General features: G+C 35.2%; 3 protein-coding genes and 1 long non-coding RNA gene across 9 annotated transcripts; 2 read left to right on the forward strand and 2 right to left on the reverse strand.

Moving 5' to 3' along the window:
• Positions 1 to 2,243: 2,243 nt before the first annotated feature.
• Positions 2,244 to 3,773, reverse strand: LOC148788830 (uncharacterized). The gene is made up of 2 exons (XR_016064655.1): positions 3,636 to 3,773; positions 2,244 to 2,771 (listed from the first exon to the last, which is right to left on the reverse strand). It is a non-coding gene; the product is annotated as an uncharacterized LOC148788830 (long non-coding RNA).
• LOC105158758 (protein CYTOSOLIC ABA RECEPTOR KINASE 5) lies at positions 3,700 to 9,949 on the forward strand. Of its 3 annotated transcripts, none has more exons than XM_011075608.3 (8): positions 3,700 to 3,984; positions 5,388 to 5,565; positions 6,659 to 6,909; positions 7,016 to 7,142; positions 7,215 to 7,488; positions 9,095 to 9,227; positions 9,365 to 9,451; positions 9,547 to 9,949. In XM_011075608.3, the coding sequence occupies exons 2-8, from the start codon at positions 5,472 to 5,474 to the stop codon at positions 9,664 to 9,666; spliced, it is 1,086 nt and encodes a 361-aa protein (XP_011073910.1). In that variant the 5' UTR covers positions 3,700 to 3,984; positions 5,388 to 5,471; the 3' UTR covers positions 9,667 to 9,949. The 3 variants fall into 3 exon arrangements, with proteins under 3 accessions (XP_011073910.1, XP_011073911.1, XP_011073909.1); XM_011075609.3 differs by having other exon boundaries at positions 3,700 to 3,929; XM_011075607.3 differs by lacking the exon at positions 3,700 to 3,984 and adding an exon at positions 4,091 to 4,229.
• A 1,842-nt stretch (positions 9,950 to 11,791) lies between these two features.
• Positions 11,792 to 14,360, forward strand: LOC105158759 (uncharacterized). Of its 3 annotated transcripts, XR_847539.3 has the most exons (3): positions 11,792 to 12,471; positions 13,373 to 13,493; positions 13,972 to 14,360. XR_847539.3 is itself a non-coding variant. In XM_088878404.1 (2 exons), exons 1-2 carry the CDS (start codon positions 11,850 to 11,852, stop codon positions 13,420 to 13,422), a joined length of 672 nt encoding a protein of 223 aa, XP_088734530.1. In that variant the 5' UTR covers positions 11,792 to 11,849; the 3' UTR covers positions 13,423 to 14,360. The 3 variants fall into 3 exon arrangements, 2 of the variants coding, with proteins under 2 accessions (XP_088734530.1, XP_011073912.2); XM_088878404.1 differs by having other exon boundaries at positions 13,373 to 14,360; XM_011075610.3 differs by lacking the exon at positions 13,373 to 13,493 and having other exon boundaries at positions 11,793 to 12,471.
• A 396-nt stretch (positions 14,361 to 14,756) lies between these two features.
• On the reverse strand, positions 14,757 to 17,623 carry LOC105158761 (chitinase-like protein 1). Of its 2 annotated transcripts, XM_011075612.3 has the most exons (4): positions 17,466 to 17,623; positions 16,920 to 17,317; positions 15,858 to 16,017; positions 14,757 to 15,465 (listed from the first exon to the last, which is right to left on the reverse strand). In XM_011075612.3, the coding sequence occupies exons 2-4, from the start codon at positions 17,311 to 17,313 to the stop codon at positions 15,057 to 15,059; spliced, it is 963 nt and encodes a 320-aa protein (XP_011073914.1). In that variant the 5' UTR covers positions 17,314 to 17,317; positions 17,466 to 17,623; the 3' UTR covers positions 14,757 to 15,056. The 2 variants fall into 2 exon arrangements, with proteins under 2 accessions (XP_011073914.1, XP_011073915.1); XM_011075613.3 differs by lacking the exon at positions 17,466 to 17,623 and having other exon boundaries at positions 16,920 to 17,395.
• Between the last annotated feature and the right edge of the window lie 1,742 nt (positions 17,624 to 19,365).

The raw sequence follows: 19,365 nt of genomic DNA on the forward strand, positions 1-19,365 counted from the left end.
GTTGGAATTGCATTGACACACATCTTCCACGCAAATATTCTGATTTAACTTGGGACCTGGGTGTTAGATTTTAAATACTTGGTAGTGAAATAACAATCACTATCAATCTTACAACCAATCACACTAAACCATTAAGAAGTACGATGAATGTAAATGCTGAAGCGTACCTGAATCCAGCATACCTGAATCCATAATCATAGGAATCTCAATGGAATCATGTCAGCAGTCTTCCAAATCAATACGATTTCAAAGAGTTTCCTTTAGTTTCTTTTCTCTCTAATTCCTCTATGATAATGGGATGTTAGAAGATATATTGAAATACCGTGTGATCTGGGGACTATGACACATATATATATAGTAATAGGTATTTCAATTTCAACCCATTACTAAAATTGAAACTACCACTAATCTCTACATATTAAAGGTCCACATCCTATCAGATACATTAAAACTCAAGTTACTGAAATCATATTTGATCACTTTATTGGGCCTAAATTTTGCTAATACGTAATAATTTTACATATAAGCTCAACGTTAGATTAAGGATCCAACATTATTTTAATAAATCCAACAATCTCCCACATGGGCTATATGTACAAACTCTATGATTATGCATTATTTTTAAGCTCGACTTTGTTGTCATCTTTTAATGTACCTATAAATCAATCCGGTCCATCAATCATATCAAATGAGGATCAAGGCTGGCCTTTGTTATATCTATCGTAACTCGACCCATCAATGGTGGATACAAAACGTCATTGTCTTTCATGGACAAGTTCCCAAATGTCATTGTCTTTCATGGGCTTAATCTCTTCATTCATGGCATCAATCCACTTTTGAGGGTTAGAACATTTCATGGCTTGATAAATGCTGATAATATCATCTTCCATCATTCCAATGTCAACTTCATGTTCTTGGAGAAATACAATGTAATCATCTAGCAATACACTTCTGCTCTCTCTAGTAGATCTTCTTAATGGCAAAGGTTCTGGAGGTGTTGGATTTTGTTCTTCTATAACAGTTTCTTGAATGGGGGTTCTATGATATTATTTTGATCTATTGTATCATTAATACTATTAGGAACGAAATCCTGAATACTTTCAATGGTACCCATGGGATTATCAGCATAATCCTCTTCAAAGAATATGTTTTTAACCTTATCTCCCCCTGCAAACTCCACATCCCCAAAGAACCTAGCATTTCCTCACTTGAAAATCAACTTAGTTGCGCGACTGTAACACTTGCACCCCCTGGATCTTTTAGAGCATCCAACAAAATAGCAACTAACAGTTATTGAATCCAGTTTCTTTTCATTAGGCCTATAAGGTTGTGCCTCAGCTGGACATCCTCATATGTGCAAATGCTTTAGATTAGGCTTCTTGCCTGTCCAAAGTTCATAAGGGGTATTATTTGTTGCTTTAGTCGGAACTCTGTTTAAAATATATGCTGCAGTCTTGAGTGCTTCTCCCCACAGTAATTTTGGTAAGGTAGAGTTAAATATCATACTCATTACCATATCTTTAAGCGTTTTGTTTCTTCTTTCAACAACACCATTCATGGTGGGCGAACCCAGCATATTGTATTGTTGGATGATACGACATTCCTCTAGAAACTTAGCAAATGGTCCTGGACGTTGTTCTCTTAAACCGTTATATCCACCATAGTATTCACCATCACAGTCAGATCTGACACTTCTAATTCTTATGCCAAGTTGGTTTTCAACTTCAGCTTTAAAACTTTTGAACACATCCGAAGACTATGATTTCTCATGAATGAGATAAATGTAGCCATATCTAGAAAAATCATTTATGAACGTTATAAAGTATTATTGACCATTCCAAGAAACACTCAGAAATGGTTCACAAATATCCATATGTATAAGTTCCAAAACGTCCATAGCCCTGTTGGCTTCATATCTCCTCATGTTGGTTTGTTTCACCTTAATACAACTAACACATACATCAAAATCTGTAAAATCAAAGGGTTAAAGAATTCCATCTAACACAAGTTTCTCAACTCTCCGTTTGGAGATGTGACCTAATCTCTTGTGTCATAACGATGCAGAGTTCTCATTGGTTAATTTTCTCTTTACACCTCAAGTACTCAAATAGGGATTCATTAAAAGAGGCAATTGTATCTAGGGAATAAAGATTATCATAAGTAGATAAAGAACCGGAACCAACCAATTTTGAATCAAGAAATAAGTTTAAGTTTCTACCTCCAAATGAACAAGAATAACCAAATTTGTCCAAGTTAGAAACAGAAATCACATTTCGTCTAAAAGAAGGTACAACAAATGTATCATCAAAATCTAAGTACAATTTGATTTTCAACAATAATCTAAATTTTTCCTATTGCCTCCACCTGAGTCGTCTTGCCATCACCCACATAGATGTATCTTTCAACATCATTTGGCTTTCAGCAACTCCGGCAATCCTATATAGACACAATGATATGAGTGGTTGCACCAAAATCTATCCACCATGTGTGTCTAGGTACTAGAGTTAAAATAACCTCAAAACAAACCAAATTAAGAAGCATATCTTTCTTAGTACTCCATGCGTGATGGTTGGTGTAATGCTTCTTAATATACATTTCAACCTTACAGAAGTAACAGACAGTCTTCGGATCATCCGGTTCCTTTTGTTGTTTCTCCTGTGGGGCAGTATCTACAGCTTCGTTATCCTTCTTTCTTTTCTTGAATTTATCCTTGGTTTTTGAAGTTGAGGCGAGGTAAGCACTTTCTATCTTATCTTTAACATTTTCTCTTCCTGAACACAGTGTGATATGAGCTCATTTAGAGATCAAGTCTCTTTCTGACAGTTGTAGCTCACTTTGATAATGAGATATTAGAATATATATTGAAGTACCGTGTGGTCTGGAAACCGTAACATGTATATATATAGTAATAAATATTTCAATTTCAGCTAACACTAAAGTTGAAATTATCATTATTTTCTACACATTAAAAGCCCACATTCTATCAGATGCATTAAAACCCAAATTACTGAAACCCTATTTGATCAATTTATTAAGCTCAAACTTCGACAGTCTATAATACATAATTATTTTATATATAAGCCCACCGTTGAATTAAAGATTCAACATTATTGAATTAATACATTCAACACTGGGCAGATGAACTCAAATTCCCATAGGGTGAAGATAAAGATGACGAACTGTTTGGTGACTGCATGGACTCTATTTAAAACTTATTTGGTGAATAAAATCAAAATCCATTTAAAACTTAAATAATAATTAAATCTATCAGTTACTTTTCAAAAACCAAAAATGTTATTATTTGATTTGGAATTAATTAGTATTTGATGAATTCATTATTACAAAAAATTGACCTTCAAAGCCCATAAACTTTTTACAATGATAAGAGAAACAATAATAATTGTTTAAAAGAATTAGTAAGTAACATTGTAGAACCAAAAACAAAAACATGAATTTTTAAATTGAAAAAAAAGTTTTTTTTTTTTTTTGTGTTATCAAATTTAAAAAGGGTTGATGGGATAAATTGATACAAATGAAAATAATTTCCTAATTTTTTTTTTATGGAAAAAGAATGACTTTTTGGTATTTTGTGCAAAGGTATACACTTATTTATACGTACATATATACATACATACCAGAAACAAGAACGAGTAGTAGTACTACTTTTCTTCAATCCACTCCACCGCCCTCCTTTCAGGCTGTAGAGAATATCTGTCTCTTCTCTTTCTCTCTCTCACTTTCCTCTTCGTTCGTTGGTTTATTTGCGTTGCCTGGCTGTCCGCTCATCTGTCTTCTCACCCCACATTTTCTCCGATCCCCTTTATTATTACTTTAAAAGATAAACCCCCGTTGCCCCATATATATATTATACAAGATTGGATACTTATTTAATTCTGTAAACACAGAGTCGCAAACACGCAGAATTAAAGGTGAGGAGAAAAGGGCAGGCGAGAAAAAAAAAATTAAAGAGGCCCATGAATTTCGGTTGGTTTTCTTCTCTTGAATGGCTTTAATTAATTTTTATTACTTTTGATATGTAATCGGATTTTTTCTCTTATATATTTGGTTCGTATTTTCTTCTTCTCTTGGTGGTTTCATTTCTCCGCCCCTTTGCTTGTTCCTTTCTTGGATCTTTGTTTTCCTGTGTATATCAGTTGTGTTGTCCTGTTTATCCATAAATATTTGTTGAAATGGCGATGGATGACAATTATATAAATCCCCGTGGTGCGGTAAGGCTATCGATTGAAATTATCAAATGGGTTTCTGGATTTATGGGATTTTTCTTCATTTTATGTTTTTTATTTTTGGTTGGAGAAGCTATGTGAAATTAGGTTTTAGTTTTTGTTATGTTTTCATATTGCCATCAATCTGGGATGCATCATGTGTTTGCCATTTTAATTCTAATTCTCCGTCCATTGCGGTTGTATCTGTTATGTCCGCTGGCCAAATCCCTGATATAAGGAGGAGAATCCCATCCTTTCGGCCAACCTCCTTTCATGGGGACTCCCTTTTTCTTTTTCTTTTCCTACTCTTTTCTTTTGGCTTTGAGAAATTGATTTGAAGCTATGTGTTAATTCGTGGTGTTTCGAATTGTTAAGGTCTTAGGACATGGAACAGGATGCATCATGTGTTTGTCACATTGGTGTTACTTCTTCTTGCAGTTTGGTTATCTTAATGATATGGGGGTGGTGTTTTTAGTTTTACCAAAAAATCCTTGGGCCTTGGCAAATTGACAACCTGTCCACCCATCCTTTCAAAGGTACAAGAAGGAAAGAAACTCTTCTATGACTCGAGATCAGAGTGTACATACATGAATATTTTCAATAATTGGGGAGAAGCAATTATGGCTGGGTATATGGCTTAGTTTTGCTGAAATCCCAGAGATCAGGAAAACCTCTTAACTCCGCTATTATGGGTAAAATGAGAAGAAACTCTGCTACTCCATGAGATACCAATTGATAAGTTGTATGCATTAATATCATTAAGAATTGGGAAAAAGCAGTTATGGGTGGTCATCTTGCTGTATTGATAAGTGTAAAATAGGTGTCCTTCACTGAAGAGATTTTTTTGATTCAGTTATACGATTGGAATGGTTTGTAATAGTGACGCCACATTTAAAAAGTTAAGAATCTTCTTCCTTGAAAATTTCTTTTATTGTACTGGATCATTGCGTACAAAATTCTTTTATGTTCAGCTTTCTTCCTTTCCCAAAATGATGATGTTTGTGATTGTAAATTGCTGCAAAATGTTGCCTGATGGTGAAGGTACCATAATTGTTGGATATGTCTAATGTAGTTGTGGTGGAATATGTTTTTGCATGTTTATATGTAGTGAATGAGGTGTGACATGTTCATCTTGTAATGGTATTTCAATTTGACTGGTGTTAGGCTCAGGCCCCTCCTCCCGGATACTTTGTACGCTTGGAGAACAAGAGTGCTGACGACAATCTTTATTTGAGAAAGAGAACAAGGATGCGTAGGTGGCTGTGTTGCACCTGTCAAGTAGAGGAGTCATATCAACCCCATGAACATGAGCACCTCAAGAGCCCAAGAAATCGTACTGATGGTAAGTCCTTTATGTTTTCACCCTTTTGCCCAGCTGCTGCTAAGTTGGAAATTACTTTTTGTTATTTGCCATTGATACTAGAGGTTATCTTTCTTGGCATGGCCAGATGAAAATTGGGATTTAGGAATGGATGGAATGAGTGAGGCTTGTGTAAAATGCACGCATGTCCTTACTTGCTTTTAAGTGATGTGCTGCTCTTGATTTTGAAGGAAAAAGAATAGGTTAAGAATATGAGGTTTCTTCTTTGCTTTGTTGACTGGAAATGTGAGTACAAGGAACATGTGGGTTTCTTTTCCTTGGAAACTACATAAATCCCACAAGTTTGATGCGTTTGTAATGGAGAAAAGATTTGGGTAGATGATATGCTAAAATAACTTTAGTTGCATAACCTTCTGCAGTCTTGATCTTCTCTGGATTAAAACTCAAAAGAATAAACAGTCCAGAGACTCTTCTCCTACTTGATAAATTGTTGTGCTGTGTATTTCTATTGTTATGGTGACATTAATATTGTAAAGTCATGTTATCTCTGAAACATTTTCTTGTTAGTTTTAGTTTCATCTTTTGAGTAGATGCTTAAGATGATACTGCCATTAGCTGCAATCATCCCACCAGTTACAGTTTCAACACTAGAGGATATGCAGGCATCAAACTGCAATATTGTGATAAAAGACAGAAACATTGGAAACATGTGAATTGCTAGAGATAGATTTGCGAAAATAATGTTTGTAATATATCATTTAGTTAAAATTTTCTCTTAATTAAGAAGAATATAAATGCATAATCTTGTACATATACCTTCTTTTTTGCACATCTTCATGGTTGTGTAATGATTTTTGGCTTTGCATCTTCACTACTAAATACTTAATTGCACAGTGTGCATTTTATTTTTCTGTGTGAAGACTTGTACTTATCATGCTATTAATTTTGTAAGGGACTACCTTCAGTAGGACTTTGGCTTTGGGGCATCTACTTCTGCTGACACTGATAACTTGTGAATCGTGCACTCTATCACATTTTTCTTCTCTGAGATTCATATCATAATTTGATTTTTCATTTTCTTCCTCCTATCTATATTTATGTGCACAAAAACCAGGGCATCCAGGAGGCAAGCCACCCGCCCCAGTGAAGCCCGAAGTTCAGAAGACGGTACCCCCGATCGAGGTCCCTGCTCTGTCCCTTGAGGAACTGAAAGAGAAAACTGATAATTTTGGATCAAAGGCATTAATTGGTGAAGGATCTTATGGGAGGGTATACTTTGCACAATTGAACAGTGGGAATGAGGTTGCTGTTAAAAAGCTTGATGTGTCATCTGAGCCTGATTCCAATGTTGAGTTCTTGACTCAGGTATACTGATAACATGTGTGAATGTGATACATATCTTCTTATCACCTGAAGTATGCAATCTTCTCCGGGTGACGCGCTTTGACCAGTCATTATGCAATCTGCACAGGTTTCCATGGTGTCAAGATTGAAGCATGAAAATCTGGTTGAATTGCTTGGTTACTGTGTGGATGGCAATCTCCGTGTCTTAGCTTATGAATTTGCAACCATGGGATCTCTACATGACATTTTGCATGGTTTGTAGAATGAATTTGCTCTTAGTTAGCTTCTGGACTTATTTTAGGAACTAATATCATTTTCTATGTCAGGAAGGAAAGGAGTCCAAGGGGCACAGCCTGGTCCTGTACTTGACTGGATGCAAAGAGTGAGAATTGCTGTTGATGCTGCAAAGGGACTCGAATATTTGCATGAGAAGGTTCAGCCTTCCATCATCCACAGAGATATCAGATCCAGCAATGTACTTCTCTTTGAAGACTACAAAGCCAAGATTGCGGATTTCAACCTTTCAAATCAGGCTCCTGACATGGCTGCTCGCCTGCATTCTACTCGAGTTCTGGGAACCTTTGGTTATCATGCGCCAGAGTATGTTCTCTCAGCCTGTGTTTCCTCATTGGAAGATTCTGCCTGTATGCATGTCTTTGCAGAAGATATGTTCGAAATTAAATTTGATGAATCTTGATAGATAAGGAGATTTCAGTTCATGATTTGAGTCAAGATACTGCACGAACATCTCTCATAGCTCATGTTATGCAGACGAACTTTTATTGCGGAATCACTATCTTTGGTTGTGTCATCGTCAAATATTCATTAGGATATGTAGTTTCTGGAAATAGCTCATGATAATAACTAAGAGTATAAGCAATTAAATAGCCACGATTGGACTCTGAATGAAAAGGCATTTGTTCTCGTAACTAGCGATGTATAGGCCACAATATAAGCTATGGACAGTTCCAGTAACCACCGAATGGTTTTCTCTCCCCACCTAGGAATTGTTATTGTTGTTATATAATGATGTGGAAGCTAGCTGGAAATATTGCTGCCAATAAGGTTTAAGCACCAGCAAGGGAAGTAATTATCAAGATCTTTCAATCAGTGGATACTATATTGCAGAAATCCTTACCAGAATAATTCCACAATTAGCAGGTCGAAATTTTCCTGTGAACTAGAAATGTGCATCATGGTTTGAATCTTGCAATAATATGGTTATCAACGTTATGTTCTTCCACCAATTGCCAGGGTGTTCACTCCCTGGAGACTTAAGTAACCTTTTGAATGCATCATCTTCAGTTCGCTGTAGATTCTCATTATAGTGTGTCGGTTGTGGATCTTATTTAAATTATTTCATGTTTTGTCCTCATATAGTTTACTGGGTACTTATAGATCAGGCGCTCAAACTTTTTAACTCCAGTTTTGTTTCTTTTTTCTGTTTTATGGAATATGGGTTTAAGAGGAAAGGAAAAGAGAGGCTGTGAGAATTTTTGTGTTGCGTTTTACAATAACTCTGCTTCTTGATCAATCATATGGATAAATTGATAAAAGCATCCCTTATTTTGTTAGTTCGTCCAAAAATTATTCTCTCACCACAAAATTGTCTTGTTTGACTCTATAACTGGTCTTTTTGAGTTGGAAAATATGTTTTATATGCCTGTAAAAGTAGTGGTTGAAATGATTGGTGTCACATCAATTGATATAGTTTGAGGAGAAGTTCCACTAGGAGATTTTGTGATGCCATGAAAAGGAGATGGAAATGGAAGTAATGAATTGGAAGGGAGTTATAGAAGTTGATCTAGGACTTGGGCCGAGAGAGCAATTGTGCATAAGGTAGAGCCTTCTTTGACATTCTAACAGAGTTTAAAATGGCATTTTTAATATGGAACCATGCAGATTACTCTATTAACTTATACGAACTGTTTTGGTGTTTGGTTTACAAGAACTTAAGTGTTCTTCTAAAAATTGGGTTGGAACAGCTCATGCTCTTTTTTGCCAAAGATTTCATGCAATTTCTACTAGAATCTGGCATAGCCCATGTTAACCCTCCTAACAATTTCCTAGTTCTGTTCTAGTATACATCGATCAATTAGATGAAATCCCCTGGGCCTGTTATGGATCACGGTGAATATTCATGCTGTTCATTTATTTCATTTTATGAGGAATCTTCACTTAATTGTACACTGAATATTTGCTGCAGATATGCAATGACAGGACAATTGACACAGAAGAGTGATGTTTATAGCTTTGGCGTTGTTCTTCTTGAGCTTCTTACTGGAAGGAAGCCTGTTGATCATACCATGCCTCGTGGACAGCAGAGTCTTGTCACTTGGGTGAGCCTTTTGCGCTGCCTACTCTGTCAAGTTCTCATTCTTATTTCTGTTGTTTCCTGAAATCCCATTTTCCCCCGTTGCTTCTAGTGCGTGTTATCAGATAAATCTTGTAGTTGAACCATATCTTCTATATTTAGGCCACTCCAAGATTGAGTGAGGACAAAGTCAAACAATGTGTTGATCCAAAGCTTAAGGGAGAGTATCCGCCAAAAGGGGTTGCCAAGGTTCTCTCTTTCTCTCTGCATGTGTGTGTGCTGTGTGCATCTTTGAATTGAAAGGAAGAAACAAGTTCAGTATCTAATATATTTTGGTCATCCAGCTGGCAGCTGTTGCAGCATTGTGCGTGCAGTATGAAGCTGAGTTCCGCCCAAATATGAGTATTGTCGTGAAGGCTCTGCAGCCTCTCTTGAAGTCGACTGTCCCAGCTCCGGAGACTTAGTCCCCAATAATATCATTTGCTGGTCGTGTTTGTTTTTCTGAGTTTGCACAGTTCGGGTCTTGGTATAAATTGCATTGATCACCTGCATGACTAAGCAGTTTCTATTTCCATTCTCTGAATTTCAGACATGGTTGGATTGCTGTCGTGATTCCTTTTCTCTTGTTTGTAGTTATGCCTTACAAAATCATGACTGGGCTTTGGATGGATTATTTTGCTTAGGCAAAAGAATTGTGCTTTCAGTTCTTGAACATAAAAGAGAGATTGATTCTTTGTTTCTTTTTCATTTTTTATTGTTCGAATTGATGATTATATGGTATTGCATGGACTTCAGCTTGGGAAACTATTGCTCGAACAGCTTAATATTCTAATTAATGTTTTCTAAGTATTCCTCTCTGGCCAGATAAGTTACTATAGATGCGGTACTAATTTTTATTTTTAATAACAAATTTATGCATAATTTTCTATCATAATAATAATTATTGTTAGAACTATAAAACTCGTAATTATGACAAAATAAAACTCTTATGATAAAGTAGTAAATTCATATAAATTGGAACAAAAATTAATGAAGTATGGGCATTTGTAATGTAATCACACCTTAACATGAAGTTGTCAGGTTTTTTCTTGTCACATACTCAACATGTGGTTTAGAAATATTGCTTTTGGTTTGCATTCGCTACTGTTGGTGACAACATATTAAGACTGACGCCTACTTTTGGTAAACAAAATGTACATACACTAAAATATACCCTTATTTATACTTTTTCATCCACAACTAACCATCTCTTATGTTAATTATATTTGCGTACCCCATCCTTCAACTATTACTCAAATCCCAAAATGACACTTAATACTATAAATTTAGCAAAAAGACTAACAAACGCAAATTACGTTTAAAAATTACAAAATATTCAGCATATAAACCACCAAAAAAAGTAGTTATATTCCAATTTGCACAACCTATGAATTTCCTTTCGGGAGTCTTTTAATATTCACATTCCGCACCATAAAAACCACTTAAATAATATGAGAAGCAAGAAATTTTCTAACTACACCTTCTATTACTAGACATTGCAACTTTAATAATAATAATAATCTTTTTCCAATTTATTTGGGTAATTGTTTATTGTTGTAAACAATAAGCAAATTAATGCAAGAAAAAAATGCTTCACCTTTTTATACTGTTGAATTGAGGGCATTTTTATTACTTATGGAGTTACTCATTTTTATTTTAAAATTAAATAGTCATTACCTAATTTTATTATCAAACTAATAATAACTTTATATATATATATATATATATATTTGTGTATTTATTTATTACTTAATTTTAGTCAATAAAATTTTAACATTTAACTACTAGTTACATTTTACTTTATTGTAATTAAAATATATTTATTTTCAATTAAGAAAATTTTAATTCAGTTTTAAGATGCAAAATGTTAAAAAACTCGTTGTCTTGCATATATATATATATATATATATTTATAATATAAAGGCAATCTTGTTAAAATATTTAACTGTAGAGAGTAAGTATTATACTTATTTGTTTAAGAGGATGAATGTTGCCTCAAGAAATCAAGGGGGATAAAGTATATTTAACTCTTTATTTTATAAAATTTGATTAGTTATCTTTTTTTAATTAAATTAATATAATAAAAAATTTAAAATTATACATATACATCGAATATACTTCAACTACTAGTTCGAGATCTAAGGTCCAAAGAGAACTACCACCATCCGTATATGAGATCCACATATAGATTTCGCACAAATAGAACCGTATTTTCCTCAAATTTCTCTAAAATAACCAATGATTTATAATTCAAGATTTTAGTAACCAAAATAACGTTTTTTTTTCTTTTATTTATATTTTTTGGTATTTCTATTTTTTTAATTTATACTTTCTTGGCATTAGTAACGAAAAAAATAAAATAAAAAAAGTAATTATGCAAATACAAGTATGTATAGATGATGAAATTCAGTAAGAAAAATTGAACAGCGGTGAAAAATAAATTATTCACTGAATTAATATTTGGGTTTATTTGGTCCGTCAATTTACAAGCAACCCAAATTTTTACCTTAAATTACTGATCGAACAAATATATCAGATTAATTAAATTCATTTATAGGGAAAAAGAATAATCAAATACCATTTCCACGGTTTCTTGCTCTCGCGCTTCATGATAATGTCTGTACGCTCTCCTCTCGTCGTCATCGCAAGCTTGATGCAATCTACCATTGCCAAGCACAGCGTCATCGTTCCTGTCCAAGATGACGCCCAGTTCGTCGCCATTCAAGAATCCATCTTCGCCAACAAGCGGAAAATGGGCGTCCCAGAAATTCAAGAAACTGCCAAGAACCAGGACGACGGGCAGGTCCAATGTGGGCTCAACATTCAAGTTATCGACGATACTGCATTGATCGATCCTTCCCTTGTTGGGAATGGGAGGATTGGCAGGAATGGTCAAGAAAGTGAAAAGGAGAAGAAGCCTAAACGTAGGGGAGGGAAAGCTAGGAGAAAGAAGGAAGCTTTGAACGGACGCGTTGAGACTCAGGCCTCGCTTGACAAGAAAGGGAAGAAGAGATTGGTTGTGGAGTATTCGAGGAAGGAGATGGAGGCTCTGAGGTTCAAGGATTTGGAAGATCAGAAGAAGAAGTGGGCTGAGGTGTATAGCGGGCTTGGGGCGTTCGTGGCGCAAGAGTACGATGGGCTGGTGAATTCTGTTAACATTCATCAGAAGCAGAGGGTCCCGGGTTTCGAGTTTGATCCGAGGTCCCGCTTCCAGAAATCTGCTAATTTGGGTAATGAATTTTTTTCTACTTTCTGCGTATAGCCCTTTTGTTATTTTGTTCGGCTGAATTCAAGAAGATCATATTTTCTGCTTCTAGCCCGTTCTTGTCATTGCAATTGCGTGTAATTTGATATATCTTGATATGCATTGTGTTAAGTGCATGCCATATGTATGATTTCTTGGGTGGTTTGTGTTTTCAAATCTCATTTCTTGTTTATCAATGTTATCCTGCCTTGTTGTTGTCGTATAAATTGATCGTGCATTTCCAACTTCCGTTGTCTGCGTTTATGGTGTAAATGTTGTTGTTCTGATATTTCATGTTGGTTCAGATTTAAGTTATTAGTAATATAGATGGAAGTTTAAATCTAAGGGGCTATAGAATGGAGGGGAGGTGGAATGTCTCGACGCAATCTAAATCAGATCGGATTGTTTTGCAACTGCTTCAAATTTTGGATAACCATTTGAGGTTAAACATGTTTCGTTGTTTCTTTACCTTTCCTGTTTGTTTCATTTAATGAGATTGTCCTTCTGGACCTAAAAGGCTTTATCCTCGTGTTAATGACTCATGTGATTAAATGATTCCGGTTAGATTAAGTTTTTAAAGAGGTCCATACCTTAGTGGTTTTACCCTTGTGCCGAAAGTTCTTTGCTCTATGCCTTTTGCTGTTAAAAGTTTACTTGTATCCTTCACCTCATTGGCTTCCCCTTGCCATTTAGAAAGATATATTCTATCATATTTAGCACCACGTATGAACGGAAGTGAAATGAATAACAACAAGATGCTTTTCTGTGATGTTCCTTCATGTTAAAAGCTTTGAAATGCATCTAAGAAGGTGAAACTAAAATATATCAAGTAAATCGAAACTTGTATTTCCTCTGCACTTGTATCTCATGTTTTTCTTGTGGTCCAGGTTGGATTACCTGTGAAGGTGTCCCTTTTGTCTTCATGATGTTTGTTTAACTACCAGCTCTAAATGTGAAGAGATTCATCGTTCCGTCTACAGAGATGTTGCATATTAGCTCTAAGTAAAGGTCTTTCTACAATTGTGCCAACTTCTTCCATCATTTTCTTCCTCTGCCTTATTTTCCTTTTCCTGAATATGTATTTAGTTTAGCCTGTCTTTACTACGGCAACGCCACCTCTCTGAATATCATTCTTTAGACTGAAATCTTAGTTGATGAGACAAACTATGAAAAAGGTCTTTATCATTGGCTTTTTGTGTCCGCTCGTCTTCCATCTTCAATCATGTTTCTTGTTAAATTTAGTATATCATAGCTCAATTGCATGTAACATGCGGAAGTGATTAATCAATCTTGATCTCACTCATTCCCGACATATAGACTGGCTAATCTCAGTTTTCCCCCGTAAAAGGTTCCTCGGAACGTCTTTCACTTGTGTATTGGTGTAAATGGTGGGGGACGACCTGATCTGCACATGTCTTAGTTTGCCTCTCGGTGTCTTATTCTGATCGTGTCAACTTTGATGGAGGTTACTTTTCTATATGCACAGATGCCGTGGATGCAATGGGAAGAGGAAACCATCTGAGAATCTTTGCCCACTGAAGAACTGTCTCTTCACATTTGTGAAAATACCAAAAATATATAAACTACGACTGCTGCATAGAACAGTTGAGGATGCTTTTGCTGCTTATATCCGACGCGGGAATGCGTATTGGATCGTCTTTTTTACTAGTTTAGCTCCTTGGAACTATTGGGATGTAGGATAGTGAATAAGTGTATAGCTCAAGAATGAGAAATTGACACATTTGTGTTTGTAGATGTGAGGGGTTATAGATTAGATGCCTTTGAATTGTAAGTTGAGCAAAAGGTGATGTATATTTTGTTGATTTTTGGAATCCATGTTCATAGTTATTGATTTAATAATATAGAGATTATTCACCCCCAATCCCCAATAACATAATTAAACAAGGCAAGAATTCACGTATTTTTAATTGGATTCGATCAGAACCCGATTGACCCGCATAGCTAGGAACTAGTCGGTGTGTCAGACAAGGCCTCAGGTTCAGTTTGGATTCATACATATTCTAACACGAAAACTCTTATAAATATGAGTTTTCCATTTCCAAGATGTCCAACTCATAGAATTTCAATTGCTGAAACACAACCTCATACAAAATTAGCAACTTTTGAGATACGATCCTATATGTTTCTCCTCTATAAATAGATAATGTATTACTTTTCTAAATATGATCATGCATGATTTTGTGACCCTACACAATGCTAGTCACTCTCTCCCTCATAAAATTCCACTAAGATACGTAAAGAACAAAGTCATGAAGCAGAAAAGTCGAACATAAATGGTCTTTCCAGTATAAACTTACAAAGCAGATTAGAATAGACAATCTTGCAACTTCATATACACTAACTATAGAAACAACTTGAATTTTCAAAACCTGTATAACAGACAACTAGAGCATCACCAACTCTCACATATTACGATTCACCCTCTAAACGATAATCACACAATAACAGGGGCCAGCACAATAAGGCAAATCTTGATCCTCTTATTACATGGTTCTTTAATAGATCAACAATGCAGCAACAAGATAAGGCTTACTTGGTCCTGTTTATAGTTCAAGAAGAGGATTTATAGGACGGATTAAAAGCAGCCTGTTCAGCACAGGTGAGTACTTCATGGGGTCCTGCCTCCTCCCGACCAACACCCATCAAATCAAGGTAATACTGGTAATGAGAAATGATGACGTTCATGGAATCAACATCACCTTGACCACAAACATTATCCCCATACAAAATGTTCATTGTGGTTCCAAATCCAGGAAATCGTTTGGCCAGGGTGTCGTTCTTGGTGGGCTTCCAGTTTCCGACAAAGGCATCATGAGCTGAAGGTTGTCCTTTCTTGACAGGTGTCATCCACCTCCACATCGCTGCCTGGAAGGCCAGGGTGGCATTTTGTTCAATGTATTCAGGATGGTTTAGCAAATCTTCCTTGAGGCCTTCACCTACGGCTCCATAGTTATAGTTCCTGGAACAGTTTCAAGTTAATAAAAACATTCTTATATTTGACAGGATGCTACCAAAGTTTGTACAAAGTAGAAACATAGAGGCCACGCGAGTAGAATGTTAGGGGAGTGGCAAAATTTAGAATGATGCTTGCTAAGATAATTCTAACTTAGATGTAAGCATCCTAACTCTAACTACAGCTATCAATCATAAGCATGAAAATAAAATTGATTACATTCCCCTTATCTCCAAAGAAGGCCTCAGTGGATAATACTGTCAGAATACAACTTACACATAAACTAGCACTAGTTATTCCCATAACAAAAGCATCAATTAAGATTATCTAGGAATAACTGGAAATTCCATAATACAGGAAAAAATGGTAATGCCAAGCAAGCGTAGAAGATTCAGTACCAGTAAATTGGTATAGCACCACGGCCATAGTACTGAGCTCCAGGAGCACATGGATAGTCGTATTTGTAGTACTCATCACAATAATCTTGGCTGGGACTCATTTCCTTGTTATAGCACAGACCCCATGCCAGTGGTCCACCGGTGGCCACCCCATAACCACCTGGATCACAAAATTGTTCATCAATTAGTGAACAAGAAAAGCGAGCTGGAGATAGACAATTCAACCAACAGATATTCATACACCAAACTCCAGTGCAACTCCAGGAAATCGTAAAAGGATCTCATCAGAACATTTGTCTGTATTCACCTATCAGATATGTAATGCTAGTATATATCTAGTCACCCAAATGCATCTTGGAAGTTGGATCTATTAACTCAAAACACAATTTGTCAATGTTATACATCTCCCATCCCAAGAAAGAACAACATCAGCCATTACATCAAGCAGTTCCCAATGAAATTTATGGATCATGAATTCTACTAGCTTAAAGATAGATAGAGGATACTTCAGAAAAGATTGGTTCAAAGTTCAAACATAGAACAGTGCTAGCAACTCGCAGTCATAGCTTGCTAGGAAGACATGCTGACAAATAAATAAAAGATTTTCTCAAATCATCAGAAGATTTCCCCAACAGTCAATTTGTATTCACATTTGAGATAATACTAGTGAATCTGATGACAACCATAAAAATGCATCATGTACAACTCGCAGGCATTACACACTCCAACTTCAGCAATCATGCGCACCGAATCCTGGTAACCAACATCTGGAAACCATCATTGAATGAGAACCAAGCCTCAAAAGATTGACTACGGGCATGCAGATATAGATGTTTGCACAATTAGCAAGTGCAAATGACTTGATATTTCATAGTTTTCTCAATTAAGAGCAAGCATCACAATTTGCAAACAAGAAAAACAAAATCACCAAATAAAACTGCAACTTAAGAAAAGAAACATTCACAAAAATCAGCAATCCCAAATGAAAAAAAAATGAAAACAATCAGATATAAGACTGAAATGAACGAAAAAGGAAAAAGTACAAATTTAATAAATACTCACAGGAAGTCTTGGCACCGACATGGCCGAAAAAGGCGGCGATTTCCTTCATCTGAGTCAGCTTACCGCCGGTGGTGCCAAACCCAAGTGGCTGATATTTGGCGGCAGCAGTAATGAAGGACTTGTAATCCCAGAACCCGACGGCATGAGCCACTGGAGTATTCCTCTTGGCGAAGAGATTCTCAAACTGGTAGGTCTGGAAGAAATCCGAAATCGTCTGGTTGCAACAAAACTTGGAAAATCCTTTACACTCCCAACCCTGGTCACACACCTTCTGTCCCTTCACCGTCTTCACAATTATCTCCTTCGACGACTGGGCAGCAACCACCCATACACCGGCCACCGCCGCGATTATTACAACTGAGATCGCAAAACCCATGTTGAAATTCGCCGCCATTTCTCTGAAAACAAACAAAAATGTGAGCAACCCAAGTGGATATTCGAGCTCAAGAACTAAGGTGAACTGGCAATGGCGGAGTAGAACGGCAAAGGGATGGCTTTAATACTCAAATTAAAACTCAAGAAAGTGAAGGTAGAACAGAAATGTACCTTGTGAAACCGATTCTTGCTTCAGATTTGTGGTTGGAAAATCAATTTCCTTTTGAAGCAACGCAAAGAGGCTTGTGAAAGGCAGAGAGAGTTAGATCAGCTATCTCTCTCATCAATCAATATGATTACGCACAGACACACCTCTTTTTCTTTTTCTTTATGATTTCAAAAAATAACCTTGTATTTTTTAAATACCATAATTGCCCTTGGATTTTCTTGATTTGAACTTTTATTTAATTTCGAGTTCAATATTTATATTTTATCAGTAATTTCAAATACACTCAGTGTGTGTAAGCGTTGCGCAAAATGGAATAATAAGTTTTCTTCTAATGTAATTCGAACGAGAAGTTTAAGAAAAATGCAAAATAATATACTATAATTTAAAAAATACATACATAAATAATACATATCGAGACACATGTTCTGTCAATGTGAATGGTGATTAATTGACAGATCAATTTTGTCAGAGGACACCAATTTTTCCCTTCTTAATTACTAAAATAGTATAAGTCTGTCATGTAATTAATTGATTATTCTCCAAAAATAAATAACAAAACTAAGCATGTTTATTTTGTTCTTACCAATCTTATAAAAGCTAATAATTGTATAAATTCTAAAATATTTTAATTAAAAATTTCATTCTAAGATGAAATTTAGACTGCTAATTTGTTAATTTATTATAATTTTTTATTGAATTTTAGAAAACATCAAAAAATGAAAATTATGATATGTTTTTTGTGGGGTAGGAGGGAGCATTCAATTAATTTACACCAACCAAAAATTGAAGGGCAGATTTGACAATTTAAATATCAGTTAATGAAGCAGGCAAATTTGATGTCATATTGCTGAGATCTGAGGGGAATATAATGGACGGTGGAGATCATGGTAGATGGGACATAATGTGTTCGAAGTTTAAGAGGAAACAGGCTGGATTTGGAATCAAGCAACCATGGAAGGTAGGGAGATGGACCCCACACCACCTTATGTTCTGCTCCACCGACGCCTATACATACACATATCATATATATATGTATATATGTTTTGTATGTATAGGTGGCTGCAATTGCAAACTACATGTTAATTAGGGTAAATTATATTAACATTCCTTAAACTGTATTTTACAAAATTACAGTCACACCCCTTAACGGGTGTTAGTATAATATTTTTGAGTGGATATTTGTGTAAGTTTTGCATATGAATAAAGAGTTCAGTCGTGATTACAATTATAACCACAGTGATATAGTTGTAATATTGCAAAAAATAGGGGTTATTTGTATATTTTGGCATAAGCTCAGGAACTGTGGATATATAATTTATCCTTTTAATTCTTCCAATTTTATTGTATGGGTATTTATATTCTTTTATGTGATTTTGTTATAATTTATTTTATTATTTTTTGTCACACTGACTGATTCGATTTATTGCTTAATAATGTCATATTTCATCCAATCTTTTCTCATCTATGCTATTATAAAAGAAAAAAACTCTTTTGTCGTACTAATTTTTGAATATTCAAATTTACCCTTTAATTCTTTTCATCCATTGAAAAAAACTGGTCAAAATAGTAATTTTAATATTTTTTAATAATTATATAATTATATTTTTTTTCCTCTCAGCCCACTACTCCATATTTCTCTCTCACACTCCGTGTTCTCTTTTCCCCACAAACTTTCATATTTTTAATAAATCTATCATTATAATTTATTTTCTCACTTTCTCTATATCTTTTGTTCACAAATTTTTATATTTTTAATAAATTCTCAATTATAATTTATTTTAATCCCACATAGTTTTAATACTTTCTCTTCATCTCACACAGTGATTTTTTTATATGCTCACGGGGACAGCGCGCAATAACAATTAGTACTTATTTAAAAAATATAAATTCAAGACATTATAA

The sequence above is a fragment of the Sesamum indicum genome, linkage group LG3 (assembly GCF_026168435.1).
Source record: "Sesamum indicum cultivar Baizhima isolate 11 linkage group LG3, ASM2616843v1, whole genome shotgun sequence".
Classification (NCBI taxonomy): Eukaryota; Viridiplantae; Streptophyta; class Magnoliopsida; order Lamiales; family Pedaliaceae; genus Sesamum; species Sesamum indicum.